Source organism: Necator americanus, chromosome III (genome assembly GCF_031761385.1).
Source record: "Necator americanus strain Aroian chromosome III, whole genome shotgun sequence".
NCBI classification, from domain to species: Eukaryota; Metazoa; Nematoda; class Chromadorea; order Rhabditida; family Ancylostomatidae; genus Necator; species Necator americanus.
The window spans coordinates 15,177,065-15,194,597 of NC_087373.1; the positions used below are offsets into that span (position 1 = coordinate 15,177,065).

The 17,533-nt window shown below is 41.9% G+C and overlaps 4 protein-coding genes across 6 annotated transcripts; all 4 read right to left on the reverse strand.

The window, feature by feature from the left end:
• Positions 1 to 8,628: 8,628 nt before the first annotated feature.
• RB195_009661 (uncharacterized protein) lies at positions 8,629 to 10,262 on the reverse strand (the record flags this gene model as incomplete). Of its 2 annotated transcripts, XM_064190308.1 has the most annotated exons (2): positions 8,629 to 9,346; positions 9,400 to 10,262. In XM_064190308.1, the coding sequence occupies 2 exons, from the start codon at positions 10,260 to 10,262 to the stop codon at positions 8,629 to 8,631; spliced, it is 1,581 nt and encodes a 526-aa protein (XP_064047890.1). The 2 variants fall into 2 exon arrangements, with proteins under 2 accessions (XP_064047890.1, XP_064047891.1); XM_064190307.1 differs by having other exon boundaries at positions 9,321 to 10,262.
• A 73-nt stretch (positions 10,263 to 10,335) lies between these two features.
• RB195_009662 (uncharacterized protein) lies at positions 10,336 to 10,695 on the reverse strand (the record flags this gene model as incomplete). 2 transcript variants are annotated; one of them, XM_064190310.1, is made up of 1 exon in its annotated part: positions 10,336 to 10,695. In XM_064190310.1, one exon carries the CDS (start codon positions 10,693 to 10,695, stop codon positions 10,336 to 10,338), a length of 360 nt encoding a protein of 119 aa, XP_064047892.1. The 2 variants fall into 2 exon arrangements, with proteins under 2 accessions (XP_064047892.1, XP_064047893.1); XM_064190309.1 differs by having other exon boundaries at positions 10,336 to 10,617.
• Positions 10,696 to 10,718: 23 nt separating this feature from the next.
• On the reverse strand, positions 10,719 to 11,519 carry RB195_009663 (uncharacterized protein; the record flags this gene model as incomplete). The annotated part of the gene is made up of 1 exon (XM_064190311.1): positions 10,719 to 11,519. The coding sequence occupies one exon, from the start codon at positions 11,517 to 11,519 to the stop codon at positions 10,719 to 10,721; it is 801 nt and encodes a 266-aa protein (XP_064047894.1).
• A 5,715-nt stretch (positions 11,520 to 17,234) lies between these two features.
• Positions 17,235 to 17,519, reverse strand: RB195_009664 (uncharacterized protein; the record flags this gene model as incomplete). Its single annotated transcript, XM_064190312.1, has 1 exon — positions 17,235 to 17,519. One exon carries the CDS (start codon positions 17,517 to 17,519, stop codon positions 17,235 to 17,237), a length of 285 nt encoding a protein of 94 aa, XP_064047895.1.
• Between the last annotated feature and the right edge of the window lie 14 nt (positions 17,520 to 17,533).

Sequence of the window (17,533 nt, forward strand, 5' to 3'; positions counted from 1 at the left end):
TGACTAGAGCCGCTGGCTTCACCGCACCGCTTCTAGAGCAGCCGTTTCCACAACTTGCACCAGGTTCCCGGTCCTTTTGACCCGACTATGAGTGTCAGGATATTCTTCCGTGATGAAAAAGATAGCACACTGTTCCCATGCATCTTTAAGGAATTGTTTGCTTTAGAGTTTTTCTTTGCCTTGCAATTCGTTTACAGTTTGAGAGGTAGCTAATGGGGATTTCTGCTCTGTAATTTCTATTTAGCTTTGTTTGAAGCAGCAAAAAATATTGAATACTTCTTTGTTGAAATTCAATTAATAAAATTTCTACCATCTCAATTCTTTTCAGTTTTCTCTATTAGAAAATTTTGTATTTGTGCCACTTTGGGCTATTTCTCGTCATATTCCTATACTCATTTGAATTGATATCATTGGTCTGTAATTGCACAAGACCGGCAAGGTGTTTTTTTAATCTCTTTATGCCGATTTTCGTGTGTTTTTGTGTTCGTAACTACGGTTTAATCTCAGTGAATATATTGACTCGTTGAAAATTATAGTAAGTGAGGTAATATATTTACAGTTGACAGTTTGCTAGGTACTTTACTGTTATACTGTAGAGGGATTCGATGCGACTAGGCCTTATCCCATGCCTTTTTCCTGTATAAGTTTGGGGGAAACTAACGCAATCTTGTGAGTTAAACCGTTAACTCTATTCATTTTGGTAAAAACCGCAACATACTCAATTTCTTGTACTGTCCTAAACACTTTAACGAAAGCGCCGCTCACTCATGAGCCAGCAGCTATTTTTAAAATGATTTTCTAGTTTTTAGGAAAAAATTTACTTACTTGCTTTATTATCTCGGAATAAGATTACACAAAACATGGGCCAGGAAAAGACAAAGTCCCGCGATGCGTCAAATGCGCAAGAAAGCGCGTTGTTGTAAAAGCGGATTCTTTTTTTTGTTGATTTTTTTTTCTTACCTCGTTACACAATTGTTGGTCATAAACGTTATGAAACTTTGTCCATCTGCGTTGAATGAACATCTACTGACAAATGATCTTTTACCAGAACTGAAAGACGGTTGAAATTTGCGAAAACTGCTGTTTAATGTAAATTAGCGAAGAAAATTGAGAAGTTTCCAAGTCATTGCTGGGAAGATCGAAGGCCGTTTTTTAGTTCATCCCTTTTTCACTTCTTTAAAACGTTTGCTCAACAGGTGTCTTGGTTCATTTTTTTACAGTTTTTTACACGTAAGTTGAGGGCATTAAACTTACTATTTTCATTTCATACTGAATGTTTTTCATACCGTTCTGAACAGCTTCCGGACCAATCTTCAAGTTGATCTGGACATTTTTAAACCAATTAAAGACGCACCCTTTTTAAAGATCTGATATGGAAAATCATCCTATAAAAAAGATAAAAGATTGACAGAAGATAAGAGAAAATTAAGCTTCCAAGTCAATGAAAGGCTCTTCTGCTTCAGAAGTCATGAAGTTCACTTTTGTAAGAAACTCATAGGTCACGCAGTTCTGCTGAATCACATCCCATGCTCTCTTGGACTACAGTAATAGCGTGAGCCCTGCTACTGGATTCTTTAGTGAGGGGTTTGATGATGTTCGACGCGAATAAGGAGCCTTCATCTGATAGTAACATAATATATATTATATAATAAGTAATGTCACCTGATAGAGTGTGTTTTTAAAGATTTTTCGAAGTCTGTTAGTTTTTTCAAGTGTGGTCTTCTGAAGCCTACGCCGGGTTTCATAGTTCCCAGAGTGGGGCAGCTACAAATCATGCACATTTTGTCTTTATGGAGCGTGTCCATCTTAAAGCGAAAATTATTGAAATAGGCATGAAAGGTTCGCAAAAATGCTCTGAACACTGTTTATTTTTGGTGATGCTTCCATGCTTGGTAACCCAGTTCTACAGAACGCTTAATACTAACACAAATGCTCCTGGATTCATTTTAGATGAAAATTTTTCAGTTTTTCCTAATTATCGGTGCGTATCATATAGGTGAAATAACCAACAGATAGTTCATTATTTTAGGACACTGCATCACCTCCGCTACGCAGCAGTGCGACACCTGAAGTTTTTCTGCTTTCAGAGAAACAGCCAGAAATCCAAAACTCGCGCTAGTCTAACATTTTTTCTGAATATTGAAGCGAAATCCATAGCTAAAAGAAGGCTAGCACTCCAGAGTCATCTCTTTTCCTTCTGGGATTCTTCTATTTCACTAGCCTTTCTTCATTCTTGTGTCTGGTTCGTATTGATGTATTCTTTTTGAAGCTTTACCATGTAACGAATCCTTTATCTTCATTTTCTTATTTTCAAGGGAAAAAATCACCAAGCTCCAAATAGTTGTCCTCAAAACCTTCCCATGCCTCTCATCGAAAAACTCATCATCAAGAATTCGAAAATCCCGTCTGTTCATCTAAGGTTTCCATGCTTTTTTCTTTGAATTCGAACCACATTCGCATGTCTGGCTTCCCTTTTCTTCTCGTCTTTCATGGTAGTATTTGGAAGTACCAGCTACTCTTAGCGCTTGCCGTGCCTTCGCGCGGCCACATATCGCATTTCGCGTCCGCTTTCGCCGCCCTTTGTTTGCTTTTTATCAGTTTACTTCCAATTTCTTCTTCCTTGATTGCGCGAGCCGACGCTTTGGACCCTTACGCATCCGTAGCGTAGCTATGTTCACCCTCATACTTATCGCTGTTGTTTTTCTCGGTCATATGTTGACACGTTTTCAGAATGAAGAAGTTTCAGAATGCAATTGCATCAAGCGTTCTCGTCAGCATAAAAAATGGCAGTTTTTTTTAAAGTTCTTCAGACAAATGCTTGTCCACAATCAAAGCAACAAGTGCATCGTGATTTGCACATTCCCCATAGCGGACATCCCATTTTCGTACTACACTCTATTTTTTCCTTGTTCCACAATTTTTTTGCCATTTTATACAAGAAATTCGCATATTTGCATCCTTTATCTACATTTGTTCTTCGTCAGAACTGTTCGATCTAGGTTACTGCGATCTGTCTTCGACGAAGGCAAAACAAAAAGAGAAGAGATTATGTGGTGAGGCAGAAAAAAGTGTGCTTTGGTGCTAAAAATACAAATAAGTTGATGAATTCCTAAGAGAACGAAGCAACCTCAGTACTCCAAGAAACATCCTGGTAAAACACAATACCATCATCCATAAACTGATGTAGTAGTCAGTATAAAGCAGAACGTTTCTTCCCCTACGTGTTATTGGAAATTTGGTAAAAGAGCAAAGAATGTGGTGGAGTAACATGCGAGTTCTAAGAATTAGGCTAATTGTTCGTTCGAAAGGCTGGGAAGCGATGCCACAACTTTCGAGGATCGCCGGAGCAGCTAGCAGTCGCCCATTGTCAAGCGGATTTTTGTTTTTCACATTGTTTTTTTTTGCAAAAAAAATAGTAAGGTGATTAGAAGCCGTGATGCGCTAGTTATGAAAATCTTCACGACCAGCTGCATGAACGACTATGGAATAAACTTCTCATCCGAAATACTTGTGTAGATTCAAGAGAAGGGATTTGATCCTTTAACCCCCATGTATGAAAGGATTAGTTGAATCTATGCTAATTTCCAGAACACTCACCGTTCCAGCAAATGACACTTCTATGTGTTCGATGAAGTTTTGAGGGCTCAACAAATTTTAACATAATTCCAGATGCGCACGGTGTAGATGCTAAGTTCTATTCCGAATAGATGTCATGGATATGCATATTAATGACCGTAATGTCCCAATAGTAGTCTAATTCAGTAGAATAATAGAAAGTAGATTAGTATATAGATGAATATTAGGGAAGTTGAATGTTATGTTATGTTATGTTAAATTAGAATGTTGGTCACCGTAAAGGTGATTGTGCAGCTAGACAGTGCTCCGTTCTATATAACACATTAAAGTAGTGGAAAACTGGGGAAAAACAGATCCATAATAATCATCATACTGATTTTTCGAATCCATATTAATACTTTCTCAATTGAGAGTTCAAATTTTTTTAAAAACCTCAGAAGAACATGATTCAGGAAGATGTTTGCGCAAGTGGGTGCAAAATTTGGTGAAAGTTGAACTCGGACTGTAGATCTCAATGGCAGAAACTTGTTACTTTTTGTCATAATGAATGTTTGAGATTTTGATGGAAAAGGTTCTCATTAATTTCGTCTCATTCTAGAATTTTCAAAAGCGCAATCTTATTGAGAGGCGAGGATGAGATCTGAAAAAGTTTTACTTTTCTCTGCAGGGTATTCACATGAGATTCTGCAGCTGTTGTTGTTCTTTTTTTGTTTCTTCCTTCTTAAATCAATGTTATGCGAAGACCGTGTTAATCACATCAATCTTGGATGAGCATTATTTTTCTATCTGTCTAGAGTCACCCTTTCCGCATCAGCGCGCAGCAGAGATGAATATAATTGCTCACATAAATCAAACTTCTTCTAAAGCAGTAAAAACTGTGGGAAAAGGACTTTGAAAAGGAGCATATGTGCTGCAGATGAGGAGAAAGTTACATGCAGCTGTTCTCTACAATGCCAGAGTTTGCATGCGTTTTTTTCTCTGTAAGATTTTGTTATTTTGCTCAGAAGATCACAAATGATCTTTTCTTTTTGGCAATAAATTACTGACGGAATGCTTGGACCTTGAAATCTTGAAAGTATCCAATAAAGAAGAATATTTAAGTGATCCACTGTAGTAGACAAGTCTTCTGAATAGATTGGATAATCTTCAAAATAGATTAAATAAATCCTTTAGATGCTAAGTAATGAAAAAGTAAGGATTCGTTCTATTCGGTGTCTCAGGGGTGGCTGATCTAAAAAAATAGCTCTGAAAAGAGGCCTCCACGATTCATCTCTTTTAAAGGCATCACCCCACGAATCTGAGGTGGTGCAGATTTCAGGTGGAGTATTCGTATACAGGATGGGAGACTACGGAGAGGGACGTGATTCCGTCCATTTCTTCCTAATTGCCGTAAAAAACGGCCCGGAAGATGCGGCGCCGCACAAGACTGGCGCGCTCCAATCGAACCTCTTGTACAAAATGGTGCGCCAAAACGAATGAAGCCGTATCTTCCGGGCCGTTTTTCCCCCCTCTTGAATGTTTTTTTTTCTAAAATAGAATAGATCAGTTGAGGGTAAAGGATCCTTAGACGGAGTGAACAGTAGAAGCTTTATAAAGTTTAGCTTCAATTTGTTTAATCTTCAGTCTTTATCCTTGCTTTTGACGGTGGATGTAGTACAGTCGGTAAAGGGTCCCACTGTGGCTGCAGCATGATCGACCGGATGTTCGAAACCGCCTTAGTCCCAACCAAGCCTTGCTTGGCTCCGGCGTTGTACGAGACTTATCCGGAAGGATGAAAACACTTTATACATCGGCGCACCCCCCACAAATCACTGTACAGGATAGTTACGCGTTCGTAAACCACAAAATACTCTGCAGTGATTGCGGTGGCGTATCCTTAGCGGATCGGTTAGCTCCGGACACTTTATGCTTTATCTCTGCCTTTGAAATTTTACTATTCAAGTGGTTTTTAAGTAAAATATCGTATACCTCCTCAAATGAGCACCATTCTTGTCTCCTAAGAAAGGCGTTTAGAAGATAACAACTTTTTTCAATGCAAATACAATTTTGCTATGTAAAACATGGATTTTTAAAAGTATCTCCCCCTTTTTAGCCTCCCTTAGTTTATCTTCCAGACACTTTAGTTAGCCGATTTCTTTTATTATTTCAATACTCTTCCTCTCAGATGCACTGGCGCCAACTCTTATAGGAATAAAAGTCTTAATTAGACATTTTTGAACTGTCGACTACCACGCGAGACTGTATAGCATAGCACTACAGAACATTCTGACTTCACGAGAAAAAATCTGAAAGGATAACTACGGACTGAATGGACGATTTTATGCTGTTTTTCCTTGCGTCTCTGAATTGCTGTTTTTTAGGACACTTCCTCACTCTAACCTTACAGCTAGCCTCCAACTCTAAAATTTCCGCCAGTGTTCCATGTTTCCAAGTAGCTTTCCAACGGAACACTAGAACTTTCAATTTTATTAAGAAAAGAAGCATGCTGTTGATAAATCATCCAGCACTTCATCCAGCAACAACATTCCAGGAGAAAAAGCGGCAGAAACGTTTAAAGTGAAGACAGCATCAAACTTGTGTGACACCTCCGAACGTGAAGATTTACTACTTATTTGTGACGGAGTTCATCGAGTGGTGAGTGTATCAGCGTGATTACTTCTTAGAACTCTCTCGACGTTGTTATCCTGAAGAATAAAACTAAAAACATCTGAGTGAGCACCTTTTCTTCCTCAAATTTGTGATTCTAAAATCTGTTGTCAGTTGGATTATTTTTTTTATTCTATTCTGGATATGCAAAAAAAAGTCTGACTCGTTTCTAGTTCTAATGTATAATTCCTTTATTTCAATAATTAACAATATAATTGCAAGTACATGTAATTTTTACGTAGTTAAAAATCCAGCATGATTGAAAATCCTCCGAGTCTGCCGGCTTTTTTCTTTAGTTTTCAATCCCTCATCTCTCATTACACTTTCGTGGATGTCCAAAATTACTGCTATGCTGCCAGACACTACTTCTCACGCCCGCACAGAGATTCGAGGTTGCCTCCGGCAAAACGTTATTCGGAGACCTAAGCGTGATCGCGGTTGTCCTAATTGCTTTACTATTTCGGATTCGCTGAGTACATTTCTAGATCAGAGTTGAAATTCTTGTTTCTCATAAAAACAACAAAAACCACTACGATGACAATAGTTGTGTTCTTCAGGACAATGTCATTCGTCTACGCATGGAAGTATGTTGAGCTTACGTTGGGCTGAACTTTTGTTTTGGTACTGAGCAAGAGGATATTCACTTAGGTGAACGCTAAATTCACCACTAAGACTGCAGGGCGAACATCAGCTAAGGGTTGCCAGCTAATGCACACAAACATGCACATATCCACATGATGCACATCCATCCATCGCACATCCGTTTGAGGGCGACCGAGTGTCACCAACGTGTGGTCGTGGCGCCATTTCCGCCGCACCCCAGCAGCTTTCCGGTTCCGAACGCATTTCATTCATATTGTTGTCCCTCTTTTACGTCTTATTCACACTTTATCATTCGTTTCCTTGTTGTTATGAGGTTTTTCGCTACTCACTCGGAGTGAATTCGTTTATTTTTTCAGAGTTCCTCGTAGCACCTCCTTCTCAATGCCTACTACGCAAACGTTCACATTTTTGTCGCCGGATGGAGAGCTGTGAGTTTAATTATTAGATTTTGAGAAGTGCATTCGAATAGTTTCAGATTTATCTTCAATATAATATGCTTACTTCCTCTCTCTTTGTACTTACATCTTTTCCACACAAAGTGTTCAGCTGTATTTTGAGCATGAGTATATCAGCCATCGTTGAAGTGCCGCGATAAGGCGACCGCTCCAGAAAAAATGTTCCCTTCGAAACGTGAACATTCAAGAAATTTCTCTCGTTCTTTCCTTGCTTTGACAGCTAGAAGAACGATAGACTTGAATGGTCAAACGTTCAAGTTTTTGGGCACCCAACCTTCTGAACGTGCAGCTGTTGATTTTTGCATCATTTTCACAGGATTAATTGCTATTCTTGTGCTTTAAACGTAATCTTTGAATTTAATTAATAATTAGTTCTCATTGCAAGTTTGAATTGACTTTCACAATGTGCCAATACTGACACCTTTCAAGTATCCGATTTGAAGTATATCCGAGCAGCGGACCTCTGTAGATTCGAATTTTCGAGTCGAAATAATCGAATCTCGACGAGTATTCATCTACGCAGCAGTATTCATTGGAAAGTATCTCAGGTCCTGGACGAGTTCTAGCGCTTTCCACCAACGCGTGCATAAGCCCTCTACCATACTGTATAGTGATGAACGAAAACACTTTTTCTGGTGTGACGGATTGGTGTATTCGGCCGAGGAAGGGCGTGTCGACGTAAGATAATTTTGCCCGCACCAGAACCCATGTAGACCCATTGAGACAGGTGGCACGGCCTCAGATTTGTGAACACGATGGGTCCAGCAGTGTAAGAAAGTAAAGGAACGACTCCTACGACTGCAAAAAGTAGCAAACGGTTTAGCCATCCACGAACTTGGTGCCTCAGTGCCAGAAAATAGTTGGCAACTCTCGCGATGATCTGGTACAGAACAATGGTCCCCTAAGGAGTTCGTAATGCACCGGCACTACTGAAATATAGTCGAAGAAGTCGCATAAAAATCGCACCAAAGAAAAAAGAAACTCTTCATGACTAGTGGTTTTGCATCCGCAATGTTCTATTCTAACGCACGGTTATGTCATCTCCCCTCTTCCTTACACGTAATAGTAGCTTGCAATTAGGACTAGTAAATAATCTTATCCTTTATTGTGGGGCGGGTGTAGTGTAGCGGTTAGAGGTCCCGCTTCCTGCACGAATGATCGGAGGTTCGATTCCGCACTAGTGCTCACAAGCCTTTCATCCCTCCGGGGTCGATAAATTGGTACCAGACTTGTCCATGAGGATAAAAACGCTGAATGGACACGTCGGCTAACGCCAGACACTTTATCCTTTATCTTTTATCCGTTATCTTTATTAGAACAGCGGTGATGGTTATTACTATTATCATTATCATTCTACGTTGGTACCATTTGGAAAAAAAGAAAGAAGCTCTGCTTTTTCTAATATGTCTCGCAATATGTTTACTTGATTACCTTGATTACCTTGACTCCCGTTGATCTTCGAACTGGTCGGGCGCCAGTAATTTTTCCATTTGTCCCGATCGCGTGCCAGAGTAGCCCAGTGGTTCCTCCTTCCGCGTGGGACACGAAGAGCATCATATTTTTCTTTGAAGGACTTCGTGAAGAAATCTGACCATCGGGTCGACAGTCTTCCTGTAGTGCGTTTAATATCGCGGGGAACCCAGTCGCTCACGGCTCTGGTCCAACGGCTGTCATTAAAGCGCATCACGTGTCCGGCCCACCTTATTTTACTTTCCTTGGCAAATGCGGCGGCGTCTCTAATCTTCGATCGCTGACGTAGGAGAGAACTTCGAATCCCGTCCCTCACTTGCGTGAAACAAGATACTCCTAGCATCACTCTCTCAATTGCGCGTTCAATGACGCTCACCGCGTTTTCTTCCTGCTTGCGAAATGCCCAGGTTTCCGAAGCATAGATCAAAGCAGGAAGTACGGTGGTGTTGAAGAGGTGAGCACGGAGCCGGGTATTCCTGGCCTTCTTCACTACATCCTCGATGCTCTTGTAGGCTCCCCAAGCCGCTCCTTTCCTCCTGTCCAGCTCGGAGGTCAGGTCGTTCATCATGTTCAGTTCCCGACCCAGATAAACGTAGCTGGTGCATTCGGATATGTTCGTTCCGTTGAGCGTGAATGGGGCATCCGAGACCCATCCGTTCCGCATGAACATCTCTTTTGTAGATTCAGCTGAAGACCGATGCATCCCCATGTTTCGTCGAATTCGGTCAGCATTCGTTCCGCTTGGCTGATGCTAGGTGTTATCAGTACGATGTCATCAGCAAAGCGCAAATGGTGTAGCTGCCGACCATCAACCTTCACTTCCATGTCGTCCCATTCCAACTTTCGCATTGCGTTCTCGAGGGTGGCTGTGAATATTTTGGGTAAAATTGTATCACCCTGTCGGACCCCCCTCTTCACGTCAATGATGATGTTCTTGTAGAATGGCGAAATACCGGTCGTGAAGTTACTGTACAACTCTCGAAGTACCTTTATGTACTGAGTAGGGACGCCTTGGTTGTCCAAGGCTTCCACGACCGCTTCCGTCTCAACTGAGTCAAAGGCCTTCTTTAAGTCGATGAAGGTGAGACAGAGCGGCATCTTGTATTCTCGTGATACCTCGCTGAGTTTCGAAACAGTGTGAATGTGGTCAATCGTGCTGAATCCTTCTCGACACTCTGCTTGCTCGCATGGCTGTCCTTCATCCAGGACTTTTTCAATCCTATTAAGGATCACTCTTGTAAAGAGCTTGTAGATGACGGACAGTAGGCAGATTGGACGATAGTTGCCGATGTCATGTGGATCTCCCTTTTTATACAACAACACGGTCTTGCTGGTCTTCCACTGTTTAGGAACCTTGCATTCCGACAGATAACGTGTAAAGAACCTCGCCGGGGTGTTGATGAGTACTGGCGAAAGGCTCTTCAGGTGTTCTGGTCTTATTCCGTACGATTTCTTACCGACATGATAGCATGTTGTATTTCGGATGGGAGAACCTCTGGAATAACTTGCCATCTTCCCTCAGATGGTGAGGAGGCAAGTGGACATGGCTGTCGAAGAGATCAGAGTAGAAGTCGTAGATGATTTTCTACATCCCACTTCTCGATGCAATGGCTGTTCTCTTTGGGTTCCGGAGAGCAGTCATCCTCGTCTTGCGACTGGCGAAGTCTCGACGGGCGTAGCTGATGCTTTTCTCCGCCTCTGCAGCTTCAGCCAGCACTTCTGCTCTTCTCTCTTTAAGGTCTTCCTTTATCGCCTCTCTGCAAAGTCTTGCGAGCTCGGACGTGAGTTCTTGGTTCCCTGCGGCTCGTGCTGCTCCACGCTGGCGTATCAGCTCAAGAGTTTGAAGAGACAGGCGTCTCTTGGTCATTTTAAAACTCTCAGCCTTCTTCGCGCAGTCGTGAAGGTGTTCAACGAGCCGGTCATATTCCTCGTCGATGTTGTCCATTGCAGAATCTTCCCACAAGCCGGCTAACGTAGCGAAGAAATCCCAGTTGATGATAGTCCTGGGATTTCCCCCTCTGAACTTGGCGGCTTTCTCTGCTCTCCTTGTGAAAGAAAATCTTCCTCGAAGGAGGCGATGGTCCGATCCCTATTGAACTTTGGTACAACAGCGACGTCCGTCAGGCAGAACCTTTTATTGGCAATGATGTGGTCTATTTCATTACGGTACCCTCCACCGGGTGACTCCCACTTCCAGCGCAGAGAGAAGGGCTTCTGGAATTGCGAGTCCGAGTCCGAGATGAACTCAGAGAGCCTCTCCCCCTGGTCATTCCATTGTAGGCCGTGGGTCCCGATGTGAAGTTCCTCCGGCGTTCTTCTTGGGCTAACTTTGGCGTTGAAATCGCCAATTATGACCTTGTAGAAGGCATGGTCTTCTCGGTAGAACTTCTCCAGGTCCATATAGAAAGCTTCGACTTCTTCTTCTTCGTAGCTTGATGTTGGAGCGTAAGCGACGAAGATAGCCAAAGCTGGTGTTGGACCACATCTTCTCATCCGCAGACGTCCGATTCGGGTCGTAAGTTGTTCGAGAGAGTCGATGTTCTTTGCCGTTCTCGTGTTGACGAGGACGCCAACTCCACCAACACCTCTATTGTCGCATGTTCCTAAGAACAGTTCTTCTCCAGTCTCATATACGGCGTTGAGAGGGTGACGTCGTCTCGTCTCGGTCAGTCCGATGATGTCGTACTTGATCTTCTTGGCTTGCATCATCAGATCTTCGATGGCCGCTTCCGATGCAAGCGTACGTGCGTTATAAGTACAGATCACCATCCTAGTCCTTTTCCGTTTCGGTAGCCTACATGACTCCTGCAACCCCGTCCCACCTGGCGCTACCGTACCAGGCTTTCCTCCGGAATCAGGAGACTCTTTTCTTTTACTGTGTTTTGCATAAAATTTTGAAACCCACGGGCAGGTTGCAAGCCTCTAGTCCCATAAGTTTCAGGGAGTGGACATGTGGAGCTTATTTGTTGGAGGCGACTCCAAACCGCCCTCCTTGCACATCTCAGTCACTTGATTGCAGGCTTTTGGCCGGACTGACGTGCGGGATGCGATGTCATGAGTCAGTCCTGGCTCAGCAGAAACAGGTAGTCCATTCCCTGAATCCACCTGCGTTTCTGGGCAGGCACAAGGTCGCTTTTGGTCCGCGATTAGCCCCCTATCCGCCACCCGGGGACGCGCCACGTAGCCTCGCGACTAACCAGCTGTGATCCTTCTAGTGAGGGAGATCCGTGGAATATGTTTGCTGTCTCCAAATTTCAGTGAGAATAAATGCAGGTCCGAGTTCAATTAATACCCGAAGTAACTGACTGACTGACTCGTATGTTTTGCTCGCCACACTGACACGCGGGATCTTTTTGGTCAGTGCCTCAAACTTGGGTAATTGAACCTTTGTTAAGTTAATTTCTAAGGGGTTAGTTCAGCAATATATACGGAAAAGGCAAAACTCGAGAAATCCTATTTTCTAAGATGAATTCTTTGAAAACTGTAAGAAGAAGAGACTAACCACAAGCGACCAGCGAGGCGGGCACCTTCAGACGCGCAATGGCACTTCACGACGCGCATTCCCTCGCCGCTATCAGCAAATCCTTCAGGGGAATAAATTGCGTTCAATCTACCAATGTTTAAAACATATATATGTGAATATATACCGATTAACATAATGATTAACACACTCACGCCCGACTAAGTAACAAATATCAAGTATCGAATATCAAGTATGTAGTTAGTCGTTCAGCCACGTACACTAATGATCTAATTTATGAAATTGTAGTACCAACAGTGATTTTCAGTGAGAATACTGCAGAATATTTCCTCATTAAAACACTTTTGAAGGAGGAACGATGTATTGTTCATAACATTATCCGATTTTGTGGCAGAACTCTATGGAAGGTGCTCCATAATTGAAAATTTTGCTCATAACCCAATGAAAGTGAATCGAGCAACACAAAAACTCTGAAATCCGATCTTTGACGGATGTTAAATGTAATGTTAAGGGGTAAGTGTGATGCTAACACATTATGCATACGATATTATTATGCTAATATAAGATTATCATATCCAGTGCGTCCCCATCAGCCTTGATCAGGCTTTCTCCTGTGACGTCGGACAGAGCTCAGACTTCGTTATCTTTAGCCTCCGGAGAGACTTCAGGAGTTACCGATGCGCTTATCGACCGTATCGACTTTTCTGACTTTTATCTGCCTCCAACCTAAACGCAGTAGCAACATATCATGGCAGATTACAGCACGCTAGCCACGAGTACGACAATCATTTGGAAAAGAAAAAAGTGGATTGTTGTGTTCTTCTTGGACCCGATCCAATAGAATTAATGATAGCAGAATCAGTCAATCAATTCCATAGTTTAAAGCAGAGACACATTTCAGTGTATTTCTCAAGGGATGATTCGTCTTGAAAAAGAGATCGCGGCATTTCGGCAAGAAATGTACTTCGAAGAGCTTTTTCAACGTTCAGAAGAGAGGAATTGAAAAAGGTGGAAGGAGGTCTGGCGTGGTGTATTTCTCGTGAAATCAGCCGACCTCCATGTCTTCCTGCGTCTTTTCAACCACTACTACGGTGCTGAGCAAACGTTTCGTTTAGTGCAAGCGAACAAAATGTTATTTATTTATTTATTTATAGCTATAGACTTTCTCTCCTTAGAGTATGATCGAGATATAAAATCATTTGTCATATCATATCATATGTGATTCACGTAAAATGCCGCTTGTTGTAATCGAGCCAGCTGCAGTAAGATTAGTCTTGAAGGGATCACTCATCCGAATATTACTTTATTCCATATATTGAACTACTGTCTTTAGCACTAAATGCACAAAGCCTGAGACAGCCAACCAAGTTTTCCATCTGTTTGAGGTTGATGAACTGGTATCAAACTTATCTGGGAGGATAAAATCATTCACGCCTACACGCAAACTTCAATGATTCCGAATAACAGTCAAACGTGTTAGCGCAGTTCGTTCATGCGGAATAATATCACGTTGCAGACTATATCTTTTATTTTTTAAATACATTTGTACTCTTCAAGTCAATGAAAATCTTTTATTACAAAGCCGGTTATTGCTTATTGATTAAATCTCGAGACATCAACATATCCTGAGAGCCTGAGAGCCTTACAACAACTTCGGCTCGTCATCCAAGAGATAGATAGCACTTTTTTGTAGCCCCATTTGCGTATAGATCTGCGGCGCAAATGTCGTGTTGGACAAGTCGCCCACAATTTAACTTGCCCCTAAAACCTGTCAAAAAGGAGAAGGAAAAAGAAGTGGAAAAAGAAGAAAACACAGTTAAGATACAAGGTTATTGGTCTTTGGAAATATCATATTCAAAAACACATACCCAAAGTTTGTTGAATAATCCTTCAGTGCTAAGCAATCGTTCTGTCATCATTTTTCTTATTATAATCCATTTATGAGGCCTTGTAAAAACTCTAGTAGACTCTTCCTACTACTTAAAACAAGAAATATATGAAATGTTAGACCTTTAGAAAAACAGGCACATATAACAACACATAACAAAGACGGAAATAATTCTTTGGGATTTTTCCGATGGTTTTTCTAAACTATTTTACACCGAAAAAAACATTCCATGTGCCATGTGAGAACGACTAAGATTGCGTAATTGTTTGCAAACTGGAGTCTTTTGGCTAGCTCATTTTCATGAATATCGGGTTTCCATCAAAACGATTTTGTTTACTCCTTGCGTTGCAGCCAAGAAAAGGGAAGGTACTATGCGGCTCCGTTCTCTCATAACTCTTTAAATTAATCAGATTCAAAATAAAATTAACAGAAAAATTTCGAAAAGAAGAGCATGAAAGAATCCCGCAAATAATGTTTTATTGAGGAATGAACAATTGATTGAGAAGGATCAGCCGATTCGTTTCCTGATCTGATGCTATAATCCACTAAAAGATAATATTCTCTACTTTTATAAAAGCTACTAATAGCCCTGTTTTTCAATATCGCATAATGGGTTTACAATCGTTTATAAAAAAAACAGAATAGCAGATTTTTAAAATTAAACGCTTGACACGGTGGCACGAAAGTTTCTTCTCATTCTGGAAAAGCGTCTGGTACGGCAGTGTCAGAAAGGACGAGGTGGCAGGAGCCATTTAGGCTGCCAAAACGCAAAAGAGTTGATATAACCATCTGTACGTACAACGCGCATACGTTTGCATTGGTCTTTCCTAGTTTATCATAACTACTGAAACGATCCATAGCAGATAGTAACTCCAGAAACTTCCTTTTTATACGCTAAACATAGCCAGTGGAGGGAACTATGAGTTTTGCAACGAAACTGATCACATCGTCGTCAGTAAATGGCTTTGCCTACTGGATTTCATAGCTGCACTAAATTTTTATATGGGATCGGTCTATCATCTCCTTAGTGGAAGATTTTCCATAGCATAGAAGGAAGAGGAATTCGGAAAGTTCACAACGGTCAGCCCCAAGACCATCGAGAACGATTACGATAATATTGTAGAGAATCCTCTGGGCTGTAGTAGAAAAATGGAGATTTTTGAAACTTTTTGAAGTAAATACGCCAGAATGGATCAACACGAAGGCATCCACAAACCCATCTCCGAGCACGCAAGGCTTAGTTGAGCTAGCTAGCTCTGGCTACATCTTCGGATGGGGAGTAAACCGAAGCAAGATTCAAAAAATATTAGCCAGAGTTTCGAGAAAAAAAAACTTGCGCACAATTTATAACATACAATCGAGGTGAAGGAGGTGTTAGACTGTGCGGAATAATCCCACTCAGAATATTTTCGAGAACGTATTGTGAGAATTGGGATAGGAGTGGAAAATGATAGCCGACATTCACACCATCTTTGTTTCGCTGACAACATGGTTCTGATAACATCACACATCAATCAGGAGGAGCAAATGCTTGTCGAATGTAACGGAGCAAAAGCTGAAACGTCTAGATAGATCTCCAGCCAAGTCTGGACAAACCGATGTTCATTATGAACGGATGGGTTTTTGATGTTCCATTCACGTCAACGAAGTGATTATGCCTGAGTGCTGCAGATATGTATATATACCTGGGTCGCGACTAACTAGATAAGGACCGGACCTCTGAGCTGCTCAGAAGGAAATGAACCCTTTGGAGAGCCTACAGGAGCTTCGAGGATGTAGTTAAGAAAAGCGAGAACATAGAGTTCTGTCTTCACCACCGTTCTTCCTGGTGTGACCTTCGCAAAAAAAAACCTGGGACTTTCGCGGGCAGGAGAGAAACATGGTCACCGTCATAGAACGCTCATCTAAAAGGTTTGGACTAGGGGAAATTTACCTTACTCCACTAAAAGAAGGGATTCGAAGCTCATTCGTAAGTTAACGCATATGCAAAGGCGGTGATACGTCTCAGCGACAACAATTGGACCAGAGCTGTGAGCGGCTGAATACTATGCCGTATCAAAAATGACTGCACTGCAGAAATAGCCAGACTTCTTTGGAAAGCCGTTAAAAGAAAAATGTGATGCTTTTTTTGACCCTGGAAAAGGAAAGAAAAGAAGCCACTGGACAACCGTTGCGTGCGATTGGAACAAATGGAAATATTATTGGCCCCCACGAGCGAACTGAAGAAAAACGGATTAACGGGTGATAGAGGTGGTACAACCAAATGCAGATCTTGGCAGTTAATGAAACATGCATTTAGCCTCACAAGAATAGTTTTTCCTTTTGTATTTTTTCGAAACGCCTTTCCCGAGCAGCGAGAGTGGCGTTCCCTGTTCCATGCCAAACTGAACGTAATTTATAATTTTCATAATATTGATATTCATAATTTTTCACTTATATATGGTTATTATTTCAAAAATTGTTGCAATTTTTTTCATCAAAGAAAGGTAGTGAGGCGAAATATCTAAAATATTATGTATGACTTCGGCCACCGAGATTCACAACATGGCGACTACGGCAGGGTGAGAGTTTGATAGCGAGCCCAGAATTCGGAAAATTCTAGGAAGTTGCCGGAGAATGAAGTCAGGTCCGGACGAGTGAGTAATGAAGCGTTGAAGTAGTTGAAGGTAGAATTCACTGCTGCTCGGGACTGCTCCTGGCTGCGTACACTTTGGGGTACGTGGTCGATGAGGGCGGCAGAGGATAAGTGATGGATTTGGGTGGTTGGTGAAAAGTGGTAGAGGAATGATGATACGCTGTCGGTAGAGTGTGCAGGGGAGGATCGGTCGACAAAGTCGGTGATAGTAGTTCATATTGTGAATACGCGAAAGTGATGTTTAAATGGTGTTCTCGAGTTCTGTTGTTTTTGCTAGATTGTCAGCGTTTTGTTAGTGTTGAGCCGAGTACGAATTGAAGTCGTGAGTGATCCCTCGTTTTTCTAGTTCTTGTTGGATGATGATTTCGTTACTATCAATTCGTTGTGGAGTTGCGATAGCTTTTTGAATGTCGTCGCGGTAGTCGCCATACTTGGAGATGAGGTCATGAAAGAGGGTTATTTCATTGGGGTCCTTGGTCATTAGAGTGCCCATTCGTTATTGAGATCCTCGAGCTTTCTCAGCTTTGTGAAGAGTGATTCGTGGTGAGAATCTTGAAGTTCAGCGTACTCGAGAAGGTCATCATCCGCAGCTGTTGGAAGGAAGTCGGGAAAATTCTCTTTGACGTCTTCTTCGCATAGATTCAGAGTTCGTATCAAATGCTTAGGTGAGACTCCGATTCTTCTACGGAGTTGTGTGCTCATTGTCGACGATGTTCGTTGATGATAGTGGTGAGAGAAGGCGGTGGCTGTGTATCGGCGTGACATGATAGCGATGTGGA